Source organism: Tasmannia lanceolata, unplaced genomic scaffold, assembly GCF_043159265.1.
Source record: "Tasmannia lanceolata isolate RefF3 unplaced genomic scaffold, GAP_Taslan_0.1 ptg000019l, whole genome shotgun sequence".
Classification (NCBI taxonomy): Eukaryota; Viridiplantae; Streptophyta; class Magnoliopsida; order Canellales; family Winteraceae; genus Tasmannia; species Tasmannia lanceolata.
The window spans coordinates 8,339,539-8,362,875 of NW_027518696.1; the positions used below are offsets into that span (position 1 = coordinate 8,339,539).

Here is a 23,337-nt window from a genome sequence, read left to right on the forward strand (position 1 = left end):
AAGCGGAATCCTCTAAGCCGTGGTCGTGCCACGTGTCAGCCCCCTCTCTATCCAAAGGTTTTAAAATCGCAATTAACACGCAATTAGGGGGTCTTGGGCAACGCATCTCATTCTGCGTGTTTGGCGTACCGTTTAAAACACCGTTTGGCGTTTGAAACACCGTTTTGGGGCCAAACGGCCGTTTGGGAGTGTTTGGGTGCGCAGCCACCGTTTGAAATGCCGTTTGAAACACCGTTTTGAAAACGAATGGGGGGAGGTCCGTTTGCAAAATGCCGTTTTGAACGGAGTTTTTGGGCGATGGGTTTTTACATGTTTGCCCTCACCAAAACCCATTTATACGTATATGCGCGGGATTTTATGCGTTACGTCAAATATAAAAAAAGTGGGGGTGTTAATATCATTCTTGAGGACACAAATTTGTTAAATTGTTAATATTTAAGGGAGCTGATATTTCCGCTCCACTTTTAGACCAATCCACTCCAAGTTGGAGTGGATTGGTCTAAAAGGGGAGCGAAAATATCAATTCCCATATTTAATTCAAAACAAGGGGCTGCTGATATCATTATATGATCTCTTAATTTTAATTTTTTAAAGACAAAAGAATTAAAAGAAACCCTAGTTTCTTACTTTCTTCATCTACTTTGCAAAGTTGCAAACCCTCTCACGCCTCACTGCCTCAGCGCCTCCACTCGTCCTTCAAATCCAGCAAATCCGGCCGTTGAGAAGAAGAAGGAGAAGAACCCAAAAGGTATAGCCATTTTTTTTTTTTGGCAATGATTTTAAATTTTAATAGTGTTTGAATGAGATCCTAATGACCTTTTAATATTGGGCCTAATGAGAGAGTAGTGGAGTTACATTGAAGCTAACCAAACAATGCCCTTTTTGATCATTTTACCACTAAAACTCCATTTTGGGGTATTTGCAACCAAACACACAATACCTTCGTTTGCCGTTTAAAACGCCGTTTTGATCTGGCCAACCAAACATGAAAATGCTGTTTGGCAAAACACTGTTTTGAACCAAAACAAAACGGCGTTTTAAACGCTATTTCAAACGGTACGCCAAACACACCTAAATCGAATGCTCCCTATAAAATAGTAATTGATAAATACTAGAAAGCAATTAAATCTCCGGCCTTTATTCGAAAACTGCCCCACAAACAATTCGTTTCCTCTTATGACGCTTTATTTTCCACGCCTTTCCAAACCCAAACGTTACACATGGTAGGCTTACCTTCTACACATGCTATTCTATTTAGGCTTGCTATATAAACACAAAAGCGCAAGATTTATTCTCCTCTATGAATCTACTAATTTGTTTTTCTTACAATGGCAGGAAAAAGTTGACATGGAGCCTATATCCCTAAGGATCCCATTGACAAAACCATAATAAAAAGGTTTGTCTGGTGAGCCATAGCATTTGTATTCTTTCATTGTCTCTTGTTTTCTAATCTTTACTGTCTCTTGCATATGGCCTTTCTCGTTGATTTTGCTCTGGTCATTACTATATTTTAATGGTCACTGTCTCTTGCATTACCTTTCAAAATGTAGTTGAGTAAAATTTCCATTATACTTATGTAACTGATTTGATCTTTTGATTTGTAGAATGCGGAGACTAATATGTTTACTTTCAAAAAAATAGAATTACATAGCATTTGTATTCTTTAGATGATTGGATAGCATTTGGATATCCTTTAGACTCCCTTCACTTTCTGCACATATTCCCGGCGAGCTCAGCCGTTTATTCGACAGGGAGGTAAGTTATACGCTAAAATTTTAATTTTTTTCTTATTGTTTTTGTTTCTTTCGATCTTAGTGGTTCTTTCATATCTGTCCCTTAAAATAAAAACCCACCATGATCTTGGGTTTGTATGTTACTGTCTATTTTTTTTGTAGTTGACTTGAGCCGTTGCTTATATGTAGTTGTTTATTATACATGTTCCAAAAAGAAAGTTACGTAATTTGGATGTTAGGATTGAGATGTAGGATGTAGAGGTAAAGACAACTACTTTTGTTCGTTCCTCTTTTTTTTCTACCGCATTTGGAAATTGGTTCATGATGTGCAACCGTATTCTTCTCTGATCATTTAGAATTTATTATCTTTAATTCCTTCTGTGATTTCTCTGTTTGATTTTGTTCCAATGCAGGATGACTGTTCAAAACATGAAACTCAAGAATTCAAAATTAAAAACTTATGACAATTACGGAAAAAAAGAATTTGCCTGAGAATTTCTCCCATTTTTTCTTCGATTCGGAGAAATTCATCCAGCGAATTTTGAGGGTTCCACGTAACCGACAAGCGCCCGACATCCCCGGCTGTCAAACTCCGAATTTCTCTAAATTCCCTACCAAACACCCTTCAGCGAATTAGTAGAATTACATTCCCTGCTATTTTTCTCAAAAAAAGAGAACCAAACAGGGCAAAAAGGGGACCAAATAAATTGTTTCATGCCACAACGTCACTAGTGACGTGAGCAATCCCTTAGGTTTAGGGAAATCATCAAAAAGTAAATTTTTCTTTAACACATGCGTATTCTCATTGCAGTCCCGTTTTAGGTTCGATTCTAGGTCTCCATGAATGAAAAGAGGGTTGCTAGGAAAATGGGAATCCCATTTGAACAAAATGTGAACCATTCACGGCTGGCTAGTCTGATAACAGCTGTTGTCTCCATTCACGAGGTGGCTGGTCTGAGGTGTGACAGACCAGCCACGAAAAGCCTTTTGCGATGGACACTAGCAATTCCCTTTATAAAATGAGTTCTATGAAGAAGGAGTATTTATAAAGTGTGGTAATATGGTCCAATATTTTTCAAAAAGTGCTGTGCAGCCCACTCTATAGGATGATCCAACCAGTCCATTTGTTGGGCCACAACGTAAATAGGTTGAGCCCCAAAAAATCACTTCCATGTGATGATCTAACCCTCCGATCTATAGAGGTGTCCACATATTACATTAGAACCACAAAGAAGATATGAGAATGTTTTTATCGTTTGCTCCTACAACCATGAGAAAGATCTCTTTGAAACGATACTTTATGCAATTATATTAGAGAGAATGAGAAATAGGTTTTCTAACAAAACGATCAGAGTCCACCCATCTTACAATTCTTTCGTTCTATTCACAACCCTTTTTCCATGGTCACTCATTTTATATTTTCCACCATCTAGAAGGAAATGATTTGGTTTATGAATTAGGGAAATGATATATCCGCCCATTTTCATTACTTGGGACACCCAGTGTATCTATGACTGCAAAGGGGCTGTTGTACTCAACATGGGAAGGATTCAACTGATTTGATTACCACGTACACTGCAATTGGCTGTCCCATGTAATGAAAAGGGGCGCATTTATCATTTCCCTATGAATTATTATTTTCTCCTAGGAACTGTTGACATTCATTCGCGGTTAGGTGGCATGTGGGAATTTGGTCAATTCCACGGTTGGTCACGTCTTCTAAAATGAACCTTTCCCTACTCTTCAATTTTTTTCTTCCAAAACTAAATTTCATTCAATGGCTGGAAGGGGGGCCATTGAATAAAAGGAATCTTTGAATGGAAGCTCATGGAAAATTGAAGAAAAATGCAAAAAAAAAACTCTGACTATCAACAGCCACTATTTGGATCGGTGTGTGCCATTTGAGTGGATTGAATTCGTTGATCTGACCAATGATCATAAGCCCGGTCCATTATAGTTTCTTATCTTGATCGGACTTAAATGAATAATGTTTCTACCTGCCAAGTAAAGATAAACCGTCGGATCGGCATGGGACCATGGCAATCTGGGTTATGTCATTATGGTCTATATAATCAACTATATCTAGATTAACTACTCACGTGGGACTTGTTTGGTGGGATATTCGGTGACAATTAGAAGACAGGCCATTCCCATGAAAAATTTCTAGTTTAGGATCCAAGGAATTGACCATGTTTCTTTTTTGTAGTTGGTAAACTATATACAATTGACATTAATTATTTACAATCAAGAGAAAATATTAACAAAATAGCAGAAAAATAACCAAAAATTATCATACAAGGGAAAGTATTGAAACTCCCAAGGGTCACCGTAGACTCCTCCAACTCAACATTTGGCCCTGTTTTTATTCTGGGTCTCGATCAAGCTTAAAATTTACCACCATGGAGAGTGGGAGGTCTCAATGGATCCATCGATGTCTTGGACAGAGTCTGTATTTTGAAGTGATTTTTCATCATACTTCCTGAGTCTGGGTCTGTTTTGAATCGAACTATCCATCAGAGTTTCCTAGGTCCTAGTGTCCAGGGGCGGAGCTATATGTAGCCCCGGTTGAGTTGGGCCAAATCCTTAATAGGCCCCCCAGCTCCTTTAAAATTTGAAGGCCTGCCCCCCCTTATGTATAAGCCTGTATAAGCTTGCCTCCCTTATGCATAAATCCTGGCTCCGCCACTGCTAGTGTCCTACTTATGTTGTACATAGTTAGAGCTTATGCTTAAAGGGAGGGAAGAGGAAAGAATCTAGGGCTGCAACTCGAGCCGGGTTTTACCCGACCCGCATCGACCCGGCCCGAAAATAGCCTGGGTTGGGTTCAGATTTCATGGGTTTCGGGTCGAGCCGGGTTGAGCATTCAAATGCCCGCATGAATCTCGAGTCGAGCCGGGTTTGAAGGGGCCCGACCTGACCCGACCCGAGTTACATAAGTTATAGTATGTACATTTTTTTCTATTGTTAGTTAAAAGTTAGAAGTGAAAACCCACGCACCCACTGTTATTGTATGTGAGTGTAATTTCTGCTTCTATGAGTTGAGTTGATTCAAGTGTTTGATTCAGCATTGTTTGATTGTAATTACAACATTGTTTGATTACAGCATTGTTTGATTCAAGTGTAATGTGAGTGTAATTACATCATTGTTTGATTCAAGTGTAATATGAGTGTAATTTCTGCTTCTATGAGTTGAGTTGCCTTGCCAAACAAGAGTTTTGCTTAAAAAATTGCGTCAACGTGAAAAAACCTGACCTGACCCGACCCGACCCGACCCGACCTGAGATTTATCATGGGTAGGGCCGGGTTTGGGAATCGTGGGTTTTCCGAAAAAAAACCCGACCCGACCCGAGATATTTCTCGGGTAGGGTTGGGTTCTCCAGAACCCGACCCGCCCGACCCGAGTTGCAGCCCTAAAAGAATCTAGATACTGAAAACAAAAATCTTCATTAAAACAAAAAAGCGGAGGAAATAAAATATTGTTTGTTGATTTGAGTAGGGTTTCTAAGTATGAAAAAAAAAAACCATTTACTGAGACGTAAATGAACGAAAATATGAAGGGTACTTTCGTACATAGTTGCCCTCATTTGGATCTAGCACATCCCGATTAGGATCCAAAATAATTTCGGATCATAGGATATCGATCCAATGGACACAATTTGTATCCAGATGGACCTTAGGACATTGATCCAATGGACCGAATTTGGCTACCGTTAAGTTTGGATACGGAATAGATGCTCACAGTTGATCCTGACTCTACTATCTTCCTAGTCATTCTCTATTTTCTATTCTAAAGAGTTGATCGTTGAAAGATTAACATAAATGCAAGCAAACTTCTGACCTACAAACTCAGTCAATAAACACAATACATACTTACTCTTCTCCCCCCTCCAAAAGTCTAACATTCCTCATTTTCTTCTTCTTCTTCTTCCTCCCCTCTCTCAGACAGAAACCCAGAAACTAGGAAGATGCAAATCAAAACAACCAGTTCCTGCTTCATCTTCTTCTTCTTCTTCTCTTCAATTTCCATCTTCATCTTCTCAAAACCCGCAACATCTGACCCCCAAACAAATCTTGTACTAAGAAACTGCAGCCAATACAATTCCACAAACCCATCCATCCTCTCATCAAATCTCACCACAGTCTTATCAAAGATCAGATCCCAACTCACCCAAAACTTATACTATGCCACAGCCCAGGCTCTCTCCCCCTCCGATCCCGTGTACGCCCTCGCACAATGCCGACGTTACCTCTCCTTCTCCGACTGTCTCTCCTGCTTCGACACCGCGGCTTCCAACCTCCAAACCTGTTCTCCAGCCAACGGCGGTAGAGTCATCTACGATGGATGCTGTATGAGATACGACACCTACGATTTCTTCGACCAAACTACGAAGAACGGAAATGTTACGTATTGTGGGAATCGTAGGGTTTTGGATGGACCCAGTTTTAGTACTACAGTTCGTGGGTTGGTGACCGATCTATGTGCGGCCACGCCAAGAATGAATCGGTATTTTGCGGCCACTCCAGCTAACGGTGTGTATGGGGTGGCTCAGTGTGTGCCGACGCTGAGCGAATTGGGGTGTGAGGATTGCTTGAACCGTGCTTGTGTTAATATACAGAGGTGTTTGCCGGATTCCGATGCGAGGGCGGCAGATTGGGGTTGTTTTTTGAGGTACTCCAACAAGGCGTTCTTTACTAATAATCGGTCTACTGATCTCTCTCCTTATTTGGACTCAAGTAAGTTGTCTGAACTCTGAACTACTGAATGAGCTTTGGTAACTACTATTTTGATAGGGCAGTGATAAATCGACTCCCCCAATGGATAAATCGACTCCCCATGTGTCTATCTCTCTCCTCTTTCTCTCTCTAACCTAGAGGAGAGAAAAAGACACATGGGGAGTCGATTTATCAATTTGGGGAGTCGATTTATCACTCCCCTTTTGATATTGCCATCCTTCTATTATATGAGCCGACCGGCCATGCATGTGCAGCCCAAATATACAGTGGGGCCACACTGTTCGGGCGATCGAAACCATTCATTTCTTAAGCCCTGACATAATAGATAAGGGGTTACCCAGAAAATCTTCTCCATGTTAGGATCATCCTATGGAGAAGATTTGGATCACCCAAAAAAATTTCTGGGCTAACCCTATCTATGTCAGTGCCCATGCAAATGAACGGTTTGGATCACCCAAAAAATGTGGGAACCAATGTATTGTTGGGCTGCACGTCCATGCAAGGCCGTGCACCTTATAATTTCTCCTATTATATTAATGTACCATTTCCTTTTCATGGCAATGTCATGTATGGATCCTGAAACAACTAGATGGCGGAGGAATGGAGGATTAGGGCTCTCTGAATACCATCAAGATTAGTCAATTTAGATTATTTTAAGGGAGATGATATTTGCACCCCTTTTCGACCATTTGCACCCAATGTCTTTGTCTTTTCATTTAATACGAGTCAAACTTTCAGGAAAAGTCAAACGAAAAAGAGTGGAAGTGCAGTTGTTTCCAAGACAAGACAAATAAAAGGGGTGCAAATATCATCTAAATTTGTTATTTAATATTATTTGTCCTTAATTGCAATTATGATTATCTTTCTGTTTCTTTCTACGTAAACTTAAAAATGAGCCTAAAACAAAATTTACCCCAGTTACGTGGTAAGAAACCGAGACTAAGGGAGATGTCTACTACTTTTTTGCACCCCGTTTTCCACTATTTGCACCCCATTCCTTTGTCTGTCTCTTTAGTATGAGTCGAAAGTCAAACCAAACCGAGTAGGAAGGCAGTCGTTTTCAAGAAAAATAAAAATGGGTGGAAATATCATTTACCTGATTTTAATTTAATATTAGGGCAGTGATAAATCGACTCCCAAATATCTTAAATCGACTCCATGTGTCTTTCTCTCTCCTCTGGATTAGAGAGAGAAAGTGGAGAGAGAAACAGTGGAGAGAGAAAGACACATGGGGAGTCGATTTAAGATATTAGGAAAGTCAAACCAAACCGAGTAGGAAGGCAGTCGTTTTCAAGAAAAATAAAAATGGGTGGAAATATCATTTACCTGATTTTAATTTAATATTAGGGCAGTGATAAATCGACTCCCAAATATCTTAAATCGACTCCATGTGTCTTTCTCTCTCCTCTGGATTAGAGAGAGAAACAGTGGAGAGAGAAAGACACATGGGGAGTCGATTTAAGATATTAGGAAAGTCAAACCAAACCGAGTAGGAAGGCAGTCGTTTTCAAGAAAAATAAAAATGGGTGGAAATATCATTTACCTGATTTTAATTTAATATTAGGGCAGTGATAAATCGACTCCCAAATATCTTAAATCGACTCCCATGTGTCTTTCTCTCTCCTCTGGATTAGAGAGAGAAAGTGGAGAGAGAAACAGTAGAGAGAGAAAGACACATAGGGAGTTGATTTAAGATATTAGGGAGTCGATTTATCAGTCCCCTTATTGGCGAATGGCACATTAAATTATCTTTGGATGTCATTAATTATATATTTGTAAAACTATTATAACCATATTCTTAATTTGCAAATATATAATATTCAACTTCAAAGCCATTTGTGTATGTGCACATTATTTTTCAAGATTTGTAAAGAGGCCCTTAAACTTTCCAATTATTGGTGGCTGTTTAGCTGTGAGACTTTGTCAACAGCCAAATAGAGGAGTTTAAAATAAACGGAGAAGTTCGAATACTTAGGGCCGTTTGGATACGCGGATTTTAGAATCCAGGTTTTTAGTTTGAAAACAGTGTAAAAGAGGGTTTATGATCAAGCTGTTGTATGCTGTCCTCACAGCGTTACTTGGATTTTAAGTGAGAACTTCTCGTTTTAAAAATCTCTCATGCAACCTGAGATTTCTAAAACCTGGAAATATGGGAGAATCATGGAAAGAAGGGCGAGAAGTAAAAAACGACGGCTGGTCCGCTTCTTCTCTCGTCTCTTAGCTACAATTTTGAAGAAACCCCGGATTCTAAAATCCGAGTATCCAAACGGCCCCTTAGAGGTGTGGGAATTTTGATTTTGTGACAAAGAGTCCTCTATTCTACATAATACCCTTTTTTATAACAGAAATGTTGTGTTTCTTTTGTCATCACTTATGTCACATGCAGCATTTCTGCAGTATACTAGCCATTGTTTCTCATTTTTTCCTATCTCTATCTTGCACAGATGAAGGTTCAATTTCAGCAAAATTATCCACTGGTATATCTCCAAACCCACAGCAACCTGCATTCTAAAACTGTTCATTGATTCCCAACACACATAGGTTTAATCCCCACTCTTGTTTACTCACAGGTGCATTGATTGCGATCATCACTTCCACTCTAATGGCAGCAGTACTACTAATCCTTTTTATCCTCTACTTAAAGAGATTTTCTTTACAGAACCCAATCTCCTTATGGATGAAGGGAAGACAGAACACTAGAATGGTGAAAGAGTTCTTAGAGAGTTATGAAGCCCTCACTCCAAAAAGATTCAAGTACTCAGATCTTAGGAAGATGACCAACAATTTCACTGATAAATTAGGCCAAGGAGGTTATGGTGGCGTGTTCAAAGGCAAGCTCCCCGACGGCCGTCTAGTCGCTGTTAAGGTCCTAAGTGAGGCTAAGTGTACTGGAGAAGAATTCATCAACGAGGTCGCCAGTATCGGACGGACTTCCCATGTTAACATTGTTAGTCTTCTAGGTTTCTGTTTTGAAGGCTCCAAAAGAGCTCTTGTCTATGAGTTCATGCCTAATGGATCGCTTGAGAAGTTCATCTATGATGAGAAACCAAGAACATTGCAACCTTTGGGATGGGAAAAACTATACCAAATCGCGCTTGGAATTGCTCGAGGGCTCGACTACTTACACCGAGGATGTAGTATGAGGATTTTACATTTTGACATAAAACCTCATAACATTCTTCTAGACCAAAATTTTTGTCCAAAGATATCGGACTTTGGTCTAGCTAAGCTATGCCCGACGAATGCCAGTACAGTATCGATGCTTGGTGCTAGAGGGACGGCGGGTTATATTGCGCCAGAAGTATACTGTAGGAACTTTGGGGGTGTCTCTTATAAGTCAGATGTTTACAGCTATGGAATGATGATTTTAGAAATGGTTGGGGGGAGAAAGAACATTGATGTGACAGTAGAGAATGCTAGTGAAATATATTTCCCACATTGGATTTATAGGCGTATTGACCAACAGGGAGATATAGGACTAGGAGAATTTGATACTGGTGAAGAGGTAGAGGTTGCAAAGAAGATGATCTTGGTTGGTTTATGGTGCATACAGATGGAGCCGACGAATCGACCTTCGATGTTTAAAGTGTTGGAATTGTTGGAAGGGAGCATTGAAGGCTTGCCAATCCCTCCTAAGCCTTTTCCATCTTCTCCTTTAGTGCTACATGAAGGTTCTTCTCCAGCAGATGACAATGTATCCTCAATTATTCAACAAGAAGGATGAAATGTTGTGAACCTATTGAATGAACTCAACTGTTGTAATTGTGAATATGCGGTGGGCCAAAATTGTTTTGATTGATTGGTCCAAAGTGCCCATGGCTTGAAAATGAACGACTTTGATAAAGCCATTTTATGTTTCCACTGGCCGTTTTGCAGGCCAGTAATTATTATGGCTGGGATGTTTGTACTCATATATTTTGTTGTAGTTTGAAAGTTCTCCACTGTAAGTTTTGAGGCGATGAAGGTGTTAATGTTTAGTTAATTTACATTGATGTGAAAAAGGTATAAAAAAGGAACAATGTTTTGAAAGATGCTTGATGAAAGTGAGATTGCAAAACAGCATTAAGTATGGTAGAATCCCACAATGAACTTGTCAAAAAAAAAGTCTCTAATCGACCTTGGGTTTCAAGAAACCAAAAAGCATGAAACGACAAGCAAAAGTAGGGTACCACAAATCGTTAATAAATTCCCATCTGCCTAGCAAAAAACTCAACTCAACTAAGCCTCTGCCCCAAATTAGTTGGGGTCAGCTAATGAATCCTTTAGAAAATTTTCATGAAGAAGGTAAAAGAATCTATCCGGCTCAAATTGACTTAGTCTAATCCTGACACTAGTTGGGTTTGTCTACATGGATCATTTTCTTCTATTCTCTTCTATATATCCAAGGTACTCTGTTATGTTCTTAGCCATCAAGTTTTTCTTCACTGTTTCTACCTAAGTCGTTTTTGGTCTGCCCCTACCTCTTTTTACTCCATCAACTTGGTATGAGTCACTTCTTCTCACTGGAGCATCCAAAGGCCGATATTGGATATGCCCAAACCATCTTAAGCGGTGCTCTCTCATCTTCTCCTCAATTGTTGCCACCCCCACCTTTTTACGGATGTCTTCATTTTTAATTCTATCTAACCTTGTGTGGCCGCACATACCTTACCAATATGCCAAAGGTTCGGGTTAGGCAAGGTCCTTTAAACTTGTCCCATACCAAGCTGGGTCCCACCTAGTCACATACCTAGGCGGGCCCCCACTTAGGACCTTATGATTCTTTGCAGGCCTTCGTCGAGATATTGGGAACCCTATCTGATATAAAACGAGGTTATACACTAGAGGGGTGGGTCGGGGAAGAAAAGGGGGAGAATATATCACTTCATGGCAACAATCTAAGTCCTAATCGATCGAGACTAGTCATAGAGCTCCACATATGAATGATTTGGTCCGTTCCCATTGGTGAAACAGTAGGACCATAATCTTTTGGGGAAATGATATTTCCACCCCCCTCCCATCTTTGACGAATAAAATCCCCCCTTCAACTAGGGGTGGTTATTCGGTTAAAACCGAACCGCAAAAACCGAAATGTTAAAACCGAATTTATTTCGGTTTCCCAAAATTCGAACCGAAACCGAACCGATTACAAATTCGGTTATAACCGAATAACCGAATTGTGAGAAGAAAAGAGGGAAAAAAGTTAAATTTTGGCTTGGATTGGAGGGCTAGGATCATCCGATCAGAATGATTTTTTGAGCACAACCTAATTAAGTTGTGATCAATCAAATGGATGGTTTTGATCATCCCACGGAGTGCACATAAAGCAATTTTTTTATGGGGAAAAAAAATGGTTTCATCCATTATTTCGGTTAACCGAATTTTTTTTAGATAACCGAAACCGAAACCAAATAACTGAATTTCCAAAAAAACTAACCGAAACCGAACCGAAATGGAAAAAAATCGAACCGGTTCGGTTCGGCTCTGTGCGGTAATTCGGTTGTAACCGAATAATGCTCACCCCTACCTTCAACGACCCGTTAAGTTTTGAAGGCAAAGAAAAGAAAAACGTTTCAGGGGTACAGGCAACTTCATTTTTATGCTATAATCTGCTTTCTTTCTCCTTCATCTCCATTTCCAGGCGATTTCCTTCTGGGAGAAGCTCAGGTCTTTTGTTACTTTCTAATTGATACAGAAGCCTTTAACATGGAAGAATATGATACAGAGTTGAAACCCCACTTGGGGTTTGGAAAAGAGATTGGTGATGAAACCCTAATCCATTAGTCACGTCAAGTAGTCGGAAAAGCTAGTATCGAGCTCTGAAGTAATTGATCCTGATACCCTTTAGACCTTCCAAGAAAATTTTGTTTCGTGTTTGGTATGGGATATCTGCAAACGATAAAAAAAATATGGGGGTCGGTTTTTGTGGTTCTTAATTAGGGTGTTTTGATTTTCATTCCATGGAAGAGTTTCATGGAATTAAGGTTGGGGATGGGAAATTCCAGAAGAAGCCCTCTATGAACATGAAGGAGAAGAACTTACAGTGGAAACCAGTTAGTCAAAATGGTCAAAATGGAAATGAGTCTACTAAAAAGTGGGTGATTCAAACCTTCTATTCTGATAATAAACACCCCACCATATCTCATCATGAAGATTTTCCTCCTTTGGGCAATGATTCAAAACCTTCAGTAAATCAGCCCATTCTTAAAGCTCACAAGAGGAATCCAAGAAATGGGTGTCAGAAAGGAATTGAAGATCAGCAGGATTCTGCATCTGATATTTCTTCTGATTTCAACCATCCAAAGCCTTCAGGCACTCAATCACCCATATCCTATTTGGAGGCTGTCCGAAGAAATCGAAGCACTGGGTATTATAGGAAGGAAACAAAGGATGAGAAGAACGCGTTTAAGATTCCTTCTCCGAATATTTCCGTTTACGGTGGTGAGCCTGCTATTTGTTTCGATGAGTCTGTTATCAATGCAAATGCTGAGAAATTTAAATATTGCCTTGTGGGGAAGTTCCCTCACTCATGGCCAGGATTGACCCAGATAAGAGAATGGTTGGGTAAGAAATGGAAACTCAGAGGCAGTTGTTCTGTTACCTTACTAGATCGTCACCATGTTTTCATTAGGTTAGACAATGTATCTGATATGCTCTATATATGGACGAGAGGTAGATGGTTGATTAATGGACATCTGATGAAGGTCTTTAAATGGACTCCTGCTTTCCATCCAGTGCAAGGACAAGGCGAACCCTCTTTGGCTCCAGTTTGGATTGCACTCCCTTACCTTCGTGTGGTTTTCTTCCAAGAAGATGTGTTGACTGATATAGCATCTCTAGTTGGAAGAGTCCTCACAATTGATCGTCCTACAAGAATTCTATCCCGAACCAATGTTGCACGAGTCTGTGTGGAAGTCGATCTTTTGAAAGAGCTACCTCATCGAATATGGATTGGAGTGGGACGAAGAGGATTCTGGCAATATATACACTATGAGAAGCTGCCTTCATACTGTTTGAACTGCCATCAGCGAGGGCATTCCACAAAGATCTGCAACATCAATACAAGGGATGGTGTGACAGCTAATTATCAAGAAAAGACGACAAATTCTGAAAATAAAGAAGATGGGCACTCTGAAGAGGAATGCAAGGAAGTAAAATCTTCTGTCTCTTCTATGGAGGTAGAAAATAGCGGGTCTAAGCATGCTCAAGCTTGCCAAACAATTCCAGATAATGAAGGAAACACAGAGCCTATCATAGAGGCTTCCGATGTTGTGACAGCTAATTATTTAGAAAAGACAACAAATTCCGAAAATAAAGAAGATGGGCACTCTGAAGAGGAATGCAGGGAAGTAAAGTCTTCTGTCTCTTCTACGGAGGTAGAAAATAGCCGGTCTAAGCATGCTCAAGCTTGCCAAACAATTCCAGGTAATGAAGGAAACACAAAGCCTATCATAGAGGCTTCTTCTCAACCACCATCAAATCGAGTTACTCTTGCAGCAGCAATGGAAAAATATTATGAAGATTGTCTGAAAGTTCAAACACGCAAGAACAAGGGTAAGAAATTAAATGAGAGCAGCATAGCATGTTTAATTGTGCTGACCACTGGACCATGTTTTTCAGATTCACTAGTTTTTCCTCTCTTTTTTCCCCTTTAGCAGGTAAAGTGCAGTTTGGCGGGACCTTTACCAGTTCATTAATAATGAATGAAACATTCATTCAAATAACAAAAGACTATCCATGGGTTTCAAAAACCTTGAGTAAGCAGGTTGCGGATGACAGAAATGAAGAAAAGACTCAATGCCTTTTAGAAAAAGGAGGAGAAGAGGAAGTCTTGGGCAGGAAAGAATTTCAAAGCTGTCCACAGCTGCTTGAGCATTCACAAGAATCCACACGGGTTTTCACGGAGATGATAAACATTACAAATAAGCGAAATCAGGGAAAGAAAACTCATAGGAGGTATGCTGAAGATTAACTTTGTTAGAATCACTTTGCAATTACTTTCCATGGAGTGTGTATATGTATGTGTGTGTGTATATATATATTTATATACACACACATATATGTGTGTGTATATATATATATATATATACACACACACACACATATATGTGTATATACACACACACACACACACACACACACACACACACACACATATATATATATATATATATATATATATATATATATATATATATATATACACACACACACACACACACAGATATATACATACATATGTGTGTGTGTGTGTGTATATACACACACACATATATACACACACACATGTGTGTGTATATATATATAACCCCTCCATTTGTGTGTGTGTGTGTGTGTGTGTGTGTGTGTGTGTGTGTATATATATATATATATATATATGAGAAAAGTGTAGCTACACATACGTGTAGCTAACTTAGCTACACCGACGCCTTAAAATACAGTGGGCCCCACATTGTTTCGGTGATGCAAACCATTCATTTGATGGGCCCTCACATAGATAGGGTGTGCCTAAAAAATCAGCTCCATAGGATCATCCCAACCCTACGATTTGTTGAGGCAAAAATGGACGTGTAAAAACCTTCACAAATCTGTCCATTTTTGCCTCTATAGTTTGAAGGGTTGGGATCATCCAATGGAGCTGATTTTTTGGGCACACCCTATCAATGTGAGGGCCTATCAAATGAATGGTTTGGATCACCCAAACAATGTGGGCCCACTGTATTTTAAGCCGTCGGTGTAGCTAAGTTAGCTACACGTATGTGTAGCTTCACTTAACTCTCTCTCTCTCTCTCTCTCTATATATATATATATATATATATATGAGGAAACTGTTGGTGCGCTTAAGCTCACCAAACTTATGGTGCGCTTAAGCGCCCAATCACATGGGGGCCCACTTTGTTAGGATGATCCAAAGCATTCATTTGAAAGGCCTTATCATGGATAGGGTGTGTACCAAAAATCAGCTCCATAGGATCATCCTAACCCCTCCATTTGTGGAGGACAAAATGGACAGACAGTGTTTGTCTACAAATCTGCCCATTTTTGTCCTCCACAAATGGAGGGGTTAGGATGATCCTATGGAGCTGATTTTTGGTACACACCCTATCTATGATAAGGCCTTGCAAATGAATGGTTTGGATCACCACAAAAAATGTGGGACCCATGTGATTGGGGAGCTTAAGCGCACCAACAGTTTCCTCTCTCTCTCTCTCTCTATATATATATATGAGCTAGAGTGCCACAAACACATGGGTCCCATATTTTTTGGCGTGATCCAAAGCATTCATTTGGAAGGCCTTTACATAGAGCTCAGATAAGCAGGAAATTTGCATGAGCAATTAGCAGGTGCGGGGCTGGCATGGTTTTAAATTTTGACCGAAAACTGAAATTCGGGGTTTTGGTTGAAACCGAAATCGGGTAAACCAGAAACATTGCAAATTTTCGAAATTTCGGTTCGAAATTTAAGGAATTTTACCAAAAATCTGGATTTTATTCATTATTTAATATTTTCCTGAAATTTCGGCCGAAATTACCGAAATTTTGGTTTCCGTGAGGACCGAAACTTGAAACCATGGGTGCAGGTATTAAATAGTAGGTGGATTCCGCCGGAGCTAGCCAAATTAAAGCTAAACTTCGACGTGCCAAGTTTGGGCAATTCTGAGCCTGCTGGAATAGGAGGTCTCATTAGAGATAGTCAGGGGGTGACATCTATGGCTACGGTGGACTCAAATGAGGTGGAGATTAGAGAAGTGCTTCAAGGGCTTAGGCTTATAGAACCTAGGCTCTTGGATAACCTAGTATTAGAGGGGATTCCCTTAATGTCATAAAATGGCTCCAAGGGTCCTTCCCATACCCGGAGGTTTTCTCATTGATAAATGTGATCAAGGATCGGATGGAAGGATCGTCCATCTCCTTCGAGCATGAAAGAAGAGTTGACAATTCAGATGCAGACAGGCTTGCCATAGAAGGGGTTGTTAGAGCGAGGCTTGAGATTGTTTTTTTTCTCCCTCCTAGAGAGGATTGTACCCTTGGTATTGTGGTTCTCCATGTATTGACCATATCTGTCGTCTGGGTTTCTTCCACTTTTCTCGTTAATAAAATCATTCCTATCACTTCAAAAGAAAAAAAGTCGACAGATTGGCTTGAGCATGCTTTTGAGGAGAGAGTGAGGAATGAGATCTTTGAAAAAAAAGGATGCCTATAAAGCTTCTGGCCCAAACAATTTCACTTTGGTGTTTTATCAAGAAAATTTGGGATGAAGTAAGGGTGTCCTTATGAATGTGATATGTACTTTCTTAGTAGTGCACATTTACAGAGATGCCAGGACGACCTTTGTGTCATTATTTCCAAAAGGGAAGGTGTTGGGGAGGTCAATGACTTTAAAATTAAGTTTGAGTGGTAGCTCATACAAAATCTTATCCAGGACTCTTGCCCTTAGGTTGAAGAAGGTGATAGGAGAGGCTATTCCATCAATCAAGGAGCTTTTGTGTAGGGTAGACAAATCTTGGATGGGGTATTAGTAGCCAAAAAGTGTTTCATTTTGGTCACAAAAAAGGATCTATTAACCAGCAAAAGAGGTCCCTGCATACAAAAAAGAGGAATTATGTTGTTTTTAGCTAATAAAATGGTCGTCTTTCGTAGATAATTTTACCAGAACCTGTTTTCCTTTCACGTTGTTGCTTTTCTTGCCGGCCAGTTCTTTGGAGAACTCCCTCCTGTTAAGTATGAATGGCCGTCAACCGAGATAGATGGGAAAAATCCGAAGCACAACCATGATCGGTTATAAGTGCCCCACGCTGTGCGGGCTTTGCTGATAGGGGACCTGATCATCTTCGCTAAGTCACCCTCGATCTGTAGATTAACAAAGTTATTGATGGCAATTTGTTGTCCAACAAAGAGGGCTTCCTGTTTATCTTATTGACAATTTGTAATCTGACAAAGAGGGCTTCCTCATCCAGGATAACATTCCAAAAAAACTCCTTCCTACTACAGCTCAACAGGATCACATTCCAGCACATAATAAGTAGTCACCCAAAGGTAACGAAGATGGGAGAAGACTTAGCACGTGGTGAAGTGGAAGGTCTGTAAGACGAAGGAAGAATGTTTAGGGATTGTATTGAGAAAAAAAGCGTAGTTGGGAAAGTGTTTTTTGAGATTTGGACAGTAGAAAGATGCCCCTTAGGACGAAAGTTATAGTAGGGATATGTGGGGAGGGGTGGGAGTGTCCAGCGCTCGATAAAAATAAAGGTTCAAGATCATGGCGGTTGTTTTTTTTATTAGGAGTGCACTTTTCTTTTCTGAGATTAGGTATCAGTTAGGGAGGGGGGAGGGGATAAGGTTTTGAATAGATCATTGTTTAAAAGATGTGCTATTATGTAAAGTTGCAACTTGGGTCGGGTTTTACCCGACGCGCATCGACCCGACCTGAAAATAACATGGGTCAGGTTTAGAAATCATGGGTCTTGGGTTGGGTCCGGTTTGAGTTGAAAAATCTGACCCAATCTCGGGGGTCGGGTTTAAAGAAGAAAACTGAAACCTGAAATCCGACCCGACTCTTATAGGTGTGTGTTCAAGGATGCAAGCAGGTCTCTAAGGAGGTTTATTTGGGAGATCAATATCTCATTATGAGCTGGGCCCTGCGGAAAGGAGTTTTGGGGTGTCTTCATATTTAATTTATGCAGGAAAATGGAGGAAAATGGATGTCCCCCTTTGCCATTCAAAAAATATATATATATGCAGGAAAATGGAGAGAGAGGTCCAATCAAATCCATCAAAGATGGACGTTCATTGGGAACCCAGATCAGCAGGAATAGAGGTAACATAAGTGAGAAAGCTTGTGGGAATACATGAATCTTTTCAGACGTTCAGGTTCTAATGAAGTGGATGTGAGGGCACTATTGATGGGATTGAGGACCTTCTACTCCTGTTTGATGGGCGCCTGCTGGTTGAAGGCAATCCTCAGAACAGAGTTTGCTGGAGATTGGGAATAGTAGGGGACCATTGCATTTGGGTTACTTGTTAACGTGATAGTTAAGCTTGCAAGGGCCGGTCATTTTACTTTTGGTCATGTTTTTACTTCATAGAGAGGCGAACCAAGTACCTGACTGTTGGCCAACGATGGGGTCTGTAGAACCCTTCTTATGGAGGGGCAATCTCTGACCCGCATAATTTTTTTTATGTTTTTAATAGATTTTTATCCTCAAACAAAAATGAAAAGAAGAAAATTCTATACGTTTTGAAACCAGAGCATTTTATTTGTCCACCTCTAATATCCGTGCTCTTTTATTAGCATGTCAGGTAGCTGTTGATTTATTTATTTTACCTGTGCATCACATTTGACCTTGCTAAAAGCAGGTTTTGATTCCATCTTCTTTAGAAAGAACCTATCAAATTCTTTCAAAGATGCCCAGGGCTGAATTTACGTTCAAGCCACTCTTAATTCACTCTCCTACTTTATTGCTTACATAGGCATTGGTTACTGAAAGTTCTGTTCGAATGGACAAAGGGTTCTGATCTTGTTCATTCTATGCAGGAAATGGTTATTCAACAAGTCAATCTTCTTTTGGAAGAAGAAAACAAAGAATACACAATTTCTTGAGGCAATAGCAGTGGGCGATCAAACCGTGGAGGAACTACATGTGAATCCAAGATATCTTGGTATTGCCATCTCATTTGCTGAGATAAAACAGGGTACGAATAACTTCAACAGTGCCTTTGTTATTGGACGTGGAGGTTTTGGAACGGTCTATAAAGGAGTTATTGGAGGGACTACAGTAGCTATGAAAAGATTACAAGCATCTTCAGAACAAGGTCGTCTTGAGTTCCTGTCAGAAATTGAAGCACTTCATATTCTAAGACAGAAGAATTTGGTTTCGTTGATTGGATACTGTAATGAAAGGAATGAGATGATCTTGGTTTATGAGTACATGATGTGCGGAAATCTAAGGCAGCATCTGTATAAGAACAAGAAGCCTCCTCTCTCATGGAAGCAGAGGTTGGACATTTGCATTGGAGCTGCAAGGGGGCTACACTACCTCCATACGGGTACAGAGTACACAATCATTCACAGGGATGTGAAGACTACTAACATTCTCCTGGATGAGAACTTGGTTGCTAAACTTTGTGATTTCGGGCTGTCGAAGCTGTCAAAAAAGCATGTAGATTTCAGTAATACCCATGTTAGTACACTTGTCAAAGGTACTTTTGGATATCTGGATCCAGAGTATGTCAGAAGACAGCAATTGACAGTGAAATCTGATGTTTATTCGTTTGGTGTCGTTCTTTTCGAGGTCTTGTGTGCACGGCCTGCGATTGATCCAACCCTTCATAACAAACAGGTTAGTCTTGCAGAGTGGGCTGTGCATAGCAAAAATGAAGGAACCATTGAGAATATTATCGATCCTTATCTCAAAGGAAAGATCAATCCCAAGAGCCTCACAAAGTTTGTAGAGACAGCTGAGAAATGTGTGTCTGACTATGGCATTGACAGACCTACAATGAGAGATGTGTTGCAGAATCTTGAATTTGCGCTCTTATTAGAGTAGAATTCTGATGTGGGACTGATGTAAATGAAGTTATTAACACCTCCGAGGACACTTAATGATAGAAATTTGAGTGGTCACAGCAAGTGCTTGTTTTGGTGAAAGAACACTGGTAAAACGACCATCAGTCTGAATGGACAGTCGGGATGTTTTCTATTCTCCTGCATTGGTGAATGAAAGAACACTGGTAAAACGAGGGTAGTCCGGACCTTCTCTTTGAGATAGGTTGATGATGGCAATGCAATACGAGCAGTAAAGCCAAGTTTGTTTAGTTACTTCAGATGATGGATTTACTGTTAATTACTCCCCTTAAATATTTTATACCAGGCAGGGTATTAAAACTGATATCAACTTGTAATAAAGAGTTTAAACTTCATATCTATTAACCTCGGGTCAATCTGGTGTTAGTTTAGATAATGTGTTAGTAATTGTACTACTTTTTGGAACAGCTTTCTGATTGATTGTTTTTATTATGCTTTGCTTTCTGTACAATGTTAGTTATTAAAACTAAATTGGGTTCCACCACAGCACGAAAAAATAAAGGCAATTTCACAGCTAATAGTTGTCTCCATGCTTATTAACCTTTCTGTTCAAATACTATTTTATAAATTTTTCTACTTTGTAATCTAGAGTGATGAAACATAATTGGTTGTTTTACTGTCAGCAAAGAAATAAAAATTGCCATTTGGCACGGTTTATGGGATGCCTGAGGGCATGGAATATCCTATTTTTTTCCCTACAGTGATACATGAAGGATGCCACTATTGTGAACAGTTCTTTGTCAATCTCGAAATTAGAACTAAGCAGGCATTAGAAGAAGAAAAGAGATAATTATCAATGTTATAAATCTGCAAATGCTTATGTATACTGTAAATTCTACTGTTCTTAATAGAATGTAGGGAATTTAGTTTGAATAACTTCATGTCTTCATGTATTGCCGATGATGGGGCTTCATGGATTCATTATTTCTATTAGAACAGGGTCAAGTGCTCATTAAAAGTTTTGAAATTAACTGCTATCTTTATGAAATGGTCTATTCCTGTCCTAAAATAACGATATTTTCATTAAAAAAAAAGAATATCCATGTCTTTTTCAATAAATGTCAAACATACCCTATTTTGGTACATATGGCAACATTAATAGGGCCGTTCGGTATGGGGATAGCTATTCCTCGCTACCACTATTCTAGAGTAGTGAATGATAGCTGGTTTCTGGGTGATGCTTGGAAAACAACAAATTACTCCAAGAGCTTAAACTCTTGGTTGGATTAGGTGTTGTTGAATCATTTATGGTTAAACTTTTTTTTTTTTTTGAAAGATATAAGGAGGAACCTAAAATTTCAACTCATATTTTGGAGTTTTTATATGGTTTATGTGTGTATTGTCATTTATACTTAAACTTTTGATGCAGAACGTGTTAGGGCTGCACATTTAACCGCCTAAACTGATGAACCGAACCGAACAGGGCCTTTCGGTTTGGTTCGGTTCGGTTTTTAGTGGCATTGGTTCGGTCACGGTTTCGGTTTTCCATAAACCGTTTGGATCGGTTCGGTCACGGTCTAGGAAAAATTTCAACCGGAAAAACCGAACCGAACCGATGGATCGATGGTATTTTTGCCATTTTTTTATTTTTTGTTATAAATCATATATGTATCAATTTTCTTTACTTGGCACATCCAAATCTAATGTATTTAACTGGAAAGAGAAGAGACCGACCAAAATGGGTGGTTCCAAGTAAATAAATGGGCGGAAATATAACACCAAAGACCAAAAGAATAACTTATTACATGCTGAAAACTGAAAAGGGATAACCTCATAACCCTAGCTGACGGATTTTTCTCTCAAATCTCTACTCTATCTCCACTCTCTCTCGACCAAAACGGAAAAACCCTAGCCTAAGAAGGATTTTGTGCTTTTGATTCGCGAAAGAAGGATTTTGTGCATTTGATTCGGTAGCTGCACATTCGATCTGCGAAACGGCAAAACCCTAGCATTTGATTCGGATTTTTCTCTCAAATCTCTACTCTTTGAGGTATGCTTGAATATGCATCCCTTTTTCTTTGAGGTATGCTTGAATATGCATCCCTTTTTCTGCATTTGATATGCTTGAATATATCATTACCCCCTAAATCGTGTAAACTGAAGTAAAATTTCGTCAAAAATGTTTTTTCTTGTAATCCAAACAGGGCATAAAAATAGCAGCAATCCAACTCAAGGAAATCGGATAAACCGTGAACCGAACCGATCCGGTCAAGATCGGTTTGGTTTGACCCCCAAACGGTTCGGTTAAGGTTTGGAAATTTTCGAAACCGATGGCATCGGTTCGGTTCAAGAAACCCCCCAAAACCGAACCGGACCGAACCATGTGCAGTCGTAGAACGTGTAGCATTGAACAAGTCTTTTACTTTTTATTTTCTATTTTCTTCATTTTATTTGTCGTACTTTTTTGGGGCATCAAAATTTATCCGTTTCGCTTGATTTTGGTATTTTTAGAAGGTTTTTTCCATTACCTATCTAAAGAGCCCAAGATTACACGATTTGGACTTGATTTGGTTAAGTTATAGGTATAGGTAGATTACAGGATTACTATTTTAGGAATATTTTAGTCATGTTTCTAATTTTTATTTTTATTGCTTTAGGTAGAAGATTGAGAACTGTTAAAGTATAAAAGATAAATAACGCCTTTCTCCAACAGCTTAAGCTTTTGGAGAAGTTGGTAAGTTAACATGGTATCAGAGCCAAAGGTCTCGAGTTCAAACCTCCCGGATAGCAAAAATTCACATGCGATGGTCGGCCCAAAGTGGGACCACATGTGCCAAGTGTTTGCCAAGTAGGCCACACGTGCGGGGGAGTGTTAAAGTATAAAAGATAAATAACACCTTTCTCCAACAGCTTAAGCTTTTGGAGAAGTTGGTAAGTTAACAAGAACAATTGTTAAGCAAGCTTTTAGGGTTTCTATTTTTGTTTTTGGCTATCTATATATTGTAATGGCTGGAAAGGAAAAAAAAAGATCGAATACAGTTTATTTTTGAGATATCACTTGTGAAATTGGCTCTTTTATGTGGGTGAAGGAGGTTCTCTCCTTTCTCCTGTTATATTGGAGTTTTCTCCAAACCGTAGCATGGGTTTTCAAATCTCCACGAGATTATTTTAGTTGCTGCTTGTTTGATGGGTCACAAAGTAAATAGGTTGTGCCCAAAAAATTGTTTGCATAGGATGATTCAAACCTCCAATTTATAGAGGTTTCCAAAACATACAATTCCTCTTATATTGAAGGGCTAGGATCATCCCATGGGAATGGCTTTTTGGGCACAACCTATTTACTTTGTGGACCATCAAATGGAAGGTTTC

General features: G+C 39.5%; 2 protein-coding genes across 2 annotated transcripts; both read left to right on the top strand.

Moving 5' to 3' along the window:
• The first annotated feature begins 5,560 nt into the window (after positions 1-5,560).
• LOC143853487 (LEAF RUST 10 DISEASE-RESISTANCE LOCUS RECEPTOR-LIKE PROTEIN KINASE-like 2.2) lies at positions 5,561-10,378 on the top strand. The gene is made up of 3 exons (XM_077363275.1): positions 5,561-6,467; positions 8,912-8,944; positions 9,038-10,378. Exons 1-3 carry the CDS (start codon positions 5,699-5,701, stop codon positions 10,189-10,191), a joined length of 1,956 nt encoding a protein of 651 aa, XP_077219390.1. The 5' UTR covers positions 5,561-5,698; the 3' UTR covers positions 10,192-10,378.
• Positions 10,379-12,028: 1,650 nt separating this feature from the next.
• On the top strand, positions 12,029-20,460 carry LOC143852771 (uncharacterized). The gene is made up of 3 exons (XM_077362363.1): positions 12,029-14,000; positions 14,102-14,402; positions 18,979-20,460. Exons 1-3 carry the CDS (start codon positions 12,407-12,409, stop codon positions 19,988-19,990), a joined length of 2,907 nt encoding a protein of 968 aa, XP_077218478.1. The 5' UTR covers positions 12,029-12,406; the 3' UTR covers positions 19,991-20,460.
• The last annotated feature ends 2,877 nt before the right edge of the window (positions 20,461-23,337 follow it).